Source organism: Charadrius vociferus, unplaced genomic scaffold, assembly GCF_000708025.1.
Source record: "Charadrius vociferus isolate BGI_N301 unplaced genomic scaffold, ASM70802v2 scaffold41, whole genome shotgun sequence".
NCBI lineage: Eukaryota > Metazoa > Chordata > Aves > Charadriiformes > Charadriidae > Charadrius > Charadrius vociferus.
This window is the reverse complement of record NW_009647013.1, coordinates 1,443,381-1,447,955: the sequence shown is the minus strand read 5'-3', so window position 1 is coordinate 1,447,955 and position 4,575 is coordinate 1,443,381. Positions and strand designations below refer to the sequence as shown.

Genomic DNA, 4,575 nt, shown 5'->3' with positions numbered 1-4,575 from the left:
AGGCTGGATAACCCCCCTGCTCTTAAGCAGGATTTGTCCCTGTGCATTCAGACGATGCCACAGGAGGCAGATGATGCCCAGGACCCCACTCCATCCCCATCCCACCACACACCGAACATCCAGACGTCACTGGCTGTCGTGAAGCGACGGAAGTTGATGGACTCTGGTGACATCCACTTTATGGGGAGACGGGTGATGGACGCTGGAGGGAGAGACAGAGGGTGGCCGTGCTCACCGCAGGGCGATGGAGTAGCCTCAGCACAGGCAGGGCAGGGCAGCGAGGTCTCACCACGGTCTCTGCCCTCACAGGGTTGGAGCAAGCCCCAAACCCGTCACGCAGCCCTTACCTTTATAGTACTCCTCGTCCTCGATGTACCTGGAGAGCCCGAAGTCACCCAGCTTCACACACTCTGGGGAGGCCACCAGGACATTCCGCACGGCAATATCCCTGCAAGGAGAGAGACCCTTGGCTGGGGAGAAGGGATGGAGAAGGGATGGAAAGGGATGAAGAAGGGATGGAGAAGGGATGGAGAAGGAGAGCTCACACCCAGCAAGGGGAGAGACCCTTGGCCAGGGAGAAGGGATGGAGAAGGGATGGAGAAGGGATGGAGAAGGGATGGAAAGGGATGGAGAAGGGATGGAGAAGGGATGCAGAAGGGGTGGAGAAGGAGAGCTCACACCCAGCAAGGGGAGAGACCCTTGGGTGGGGAGAAGGGATGGAGAAGGGATGGAGAAGGAGAGCTCGCACCCAGCAAGGGGAGAGACCCTTGGGTGGGGAGAAGGGATGGAGAAGGGATGGAGAAGGAGAGCTCGCACCCAGCAAGGGGAGAGACCCTTGGGTGGGAAGAAGGGATGGAGAACGGATGGAGAAGGGGTGGAGAAGGGGTGGAGAAGGAGAGCTCACACCCAACAAGGGGAGAGGCTCTTGGCTGGGGACAAGGGATGGAGAAAAGGGATGTAGAAAAGGGATGGAGATGAAGGGATGGAGATGAAGGGATGGAGATGAAGGGATGGAGGAAGAGAGCTCACACCAGCTCACCCAGCTGCAAAAACGGTCTGCAGCAAAGGATGCTGCCATCCTCTGCTGGCTCCTGCTCTCCACCCGCCTGTCCCCCCATGGTCCCTGCTGTCCCTGCCTCTCCCAGCACCCTGCCCGGCTCCTTTTCCCTCCTTGCCCTACCTGTGCACACAGTTGATGGCCTCCAGGTAGGCCAGGGCTTTGCTGATCTGCAGCGCGTAGAGGATGAGGGTGGGCACGGGCAGGCAGTGCTTGTTCTGCTCCAGGTATTGCCCCAGCTGCAACGGGAGGAGCGAGGGGGATTCAGGGACCGAGCAGGGCCAGGAAGGGTGGCAGGGGGACGGGATGGGCTCCAGGGGTGGGACCCCGCTCACCTCTCCGTAGGGATAGAGCTCCATGATGATCCAGGTGGGCTCCTCTTCCGCGATGCCGATGAGCTTCACGATATGGGGGTGGTCCAGCTTCTTCATCAGTACTGTGGGGAGACGGCATTAGACACCCTGCAGTGGGGGGAGCCCCCCTCCAGGGAGCCCAAAGCCCTGTCCTGGGGTGTAGGGGCAGGATTCTGCCATGGAGCTTGAGCCAGAGCGGCAGTAATTGCCCACGGTAGCCTAGTACGTCCCCAAAGGCTCCTGGTTTCCACCTCCCCAGGCATCTACCCCCTGGTGGTGGTGCCCATCTGCTCTCATGCAAGGATTCGGCAGCCTTTCTCCCCCCTGCCCCCGGTAGCCATCCCACCCATAAACCAGGTATTTTGGAGAACATCCATGTCACAGCGGGGGAGGGCACAGGCCACCTCCCTCCTCCTGCTCTGTCCTGCATTGAAACGGTGATTTGTCCCCACGCCGGGACCAGAAGATGCCAGGGCAGGGTTCTACCATCCTGGCTCTGACACCCAACCATTGCAGTGCTGCAGACACCGCTAGGTCCCCCACGTCCATCCTCTGCCCCTCTATGTGAGTGCTGGGGTTGTGGTGGTGGGGCAAGTCACCGAGAAGCCTCTGTGCCCCCCCCAAAAAGGCAGCAGGACCCTCCGACGTACCTGCTTCGCTCAGGAACTTGTCCTTGTTCTCCGGGCTGCAGTCCTGCTTGCAGGTCTTCACCGCCACGTTGACCCGCTCCCCTTTCTTCAAGGAGAAGGAGAAGAGGGGGTTGCTTTACCTCTCTTCCCACCTCCTGGGCCTCGGAGGAGGCAGGCAGGGCAGGGGGAGAGCAGGACGCTCACCGGGGTGGTGTAGATCCCCTCGTAGACCTCTCCGAAGAAGCCTTCTCCAAGGATCCTGCCCAAGGTGACGTCCTCCCGGGAGATCCCGTAGTGTTGGACTTGATGGACAGGGGAGCAGGGGCAGAGGTGGCAGTGCCAGCGGGCGGGATGCTGCCTGTACCCCTGCCCGCTCCTGGGCAGAGCCCCCACTTTGAGCAGGAGATGTTGGCCACCCCTGGGTACCAACCCTCCCCATCACCCCCTTGCCGAGGACTCACAGGTCCTACCACATGGCATATGGGGTGATCCCAGCTCCTTTAGTCCCTTCGGGGTGGTGCCGGGGTGTAAGGCGGACAATGTAGGTAAAACCTCCTTCCTAGTTTTTGGGGAATGGGGTGGGCAGGAGGAGGTGGGAGGGTTTGGTTGGGGTGCTGGGAGATGGGCTGAGAGGGCACCCGAGGGGGTGGCACCTACCTCCAGACCTCGGTCTTGAAGACTCGTCGGGGATTTCAGCATAAATATCGGATTCTAGGGCGAGGAGGAGGTTGCAGGTTGGGATTCGGGCAGCTCAAGGCGGGGGTTTCTTGCAGCATCTCCATGAGCTCCGGCCACCCAGCCCCGAGCAGCCCCCGTAGGCACCGCGGCCGTCCGGAGCGTTCGGGATGACCCTCCCTGGGGATCCCCCTGACCTTTAAGGTCCCTTTCAACTCTAACCATTCCATAATTCTACGCATGGCTGCATGTTGACATCCAGGCAAAGGTCTGGGGGTGTCCAGCTCCACCAACCCCCCAAATCCCCAGGCTCCGGTGTCCCACAGCACCCCCTTGGCCGGTGGGAAGGGAGGAGAAGACCCCCAAAAAACTCACCCACGCTCACGCTGTCAGACAGTGTGGATTGCCTCTCCTCCAGGTGCCTGTGGGGTGGGAGCAGGTTGGGGTCAGGGAGTGGGGGGTTTTGGGGGGGAGGGGGGTCCCAGCCCCACACGCCCCCCCTCCACCCCCTTCCCTGCTCCACAATGCCTCGACCACATGTGCAGTGAGTTTGGTGAGTCTCAGCCGGGGTCAAGCCAAAGCCACGGGTGATGCTGTGGTCATGGAGAGAGCGGGGAAGGGCTTGGGGAGGGGGGACACAGGTGGGGACCGTGACAGGATTAGTGCCCCCCCCGCCCCCAGGGTGCTCACCTCTCCTGGGGAAGACGATGAGGGAGGTTTCCAAGTCCCCTTGCAGCCGGCAGTAGCCATCGATGAGGTCGGCCATGTTCTCCGCCTCGGCCAGAGAAGCTGTTTTGATAGCCAGGGACTGGGGGGGACGACAGGGACAGGGGGACAGAGGGAGGGGAGAGCCCAGAGCTGGGGAGGGGGATGCTGGGATGGGGGGGGTCTCCCCCTTCTCTCCACCTCAAGGTAGCTCAGTGACCGCCTCCCTGCTCTCCCAGTTTCTCCAGAATCATCCTTCCCAGCATCCCAGGAGAACCCGGCCAAAACGCCCAGCCCCAGCCCCCCTACCCCAGGGCACAGCTGTTGCTGAGTAATATTTCCATATTAACTTTATGGGAAACTGGAGACTTTTCCAGTCTTCCAGGATTTTGCTCTGCACTGGGAGCAGAAGCGATGTGCACAATGACATGCACTTGCAGTGTTGGGCAGCATCTGCAGGCAGGCAACGGCTGCACAGTAACATTATTTGAAGCAGTTTTTGTATTTTACATTCTTCTGTCCTCAATCGGGCACGTGCCATATGGCCTTTATAGATGCTTTTGTCTTGACTGTTAGGTACCCAGCACTGCCAGTAACAATTTGCCATTTGTTAAATTAAAAAAAAAAAAGACAAATGAAAAACTTCCGAAAGGTGTAACTGAATTTCAGTCATTTGAAGTCTAACATCAGAGTCATTGTCACTAAGATGCTTCTGAATGTTCTCCCCCCCAATGGAAAATATGGCCCCACTGCAAACCCTTCAGAAAGCAAGCCGTAGTCCTGCATGCTAAATCTCCCCAACAGCATTGATTTAAGGTACAATTACAAATATTTGTTAGTTAGCAGGAGTAGCAACAATAAGTGCATATTATATACAAAATGAGTGTGGGGTTGTGTTTGTTTTGGGGGGGGCAGACAGCAGAAGGAGGATGCAAATTTGATGGTGGTGGTGGTGGTGGGCAGTATACCCCCAGAACCAGTTTCCCCCTGCCTCAACATGCTGCGATGTGTGAGACACCCTGGGAAAAAGCCACCTTCCCGGAGGGACTTGGAGAGGGGATGGTTTGGAGAGGGGGTGGTGGACGCTACAGGGCATGGAGTCCAGCGTGGGCGTTTTCCTGGCCCCAAAGAGGTGCCCAGCGCTCCTGGTTTGCTG

The 4,575-nt window shown here is 58.9% G+C and overlaps 1 protein-coding gene across 1 annotated transcript in view; it reads right to left on the bottom strand.

The window, feature by feature from the left end:
- Positions 1-4,575, bottom strand: part of PTK2B (protein tyrosine kinase 2 beta) — a 25,201-nt gene that overhangs the window by 10,179 nt on the left and 10,447 nt on the right. Inside the window, exons 8-16 of the mRNA XM_009895468.1 lie at positions 3,400-3,522; positions 3,090-3,162; positions 2,697-2,750; positions 2,244-2,341; positions 2,061-2,145; positions 1,393-1,493; positions 1,181-1,296; positions 348-448; positions 113-202 (exon numbers count right to left, since the gene is read on the bottom strand). Coding sequence (XP_009893770.1) covers positions 113-202; positions 348-448; positions 1,181-1,296; positions 1,393-1,493; positions 2,061-2,145; positions 2,244-2,341; positions 2,697-2,750; positions 3,090-3,162; positions 3,400-3,522 — 841 coding nt within the window. The remainder of the gene's footprint in view (positions 1-112; positions 203-347; positions 449-1,180; positions 1,297-1,392; positions 1,494-2,060; positions 2,146-2,243; positions 2,342-2,696; positions 2,751-3,089; positions 3,163-3,399; positions 3,523-4,575) is intronic.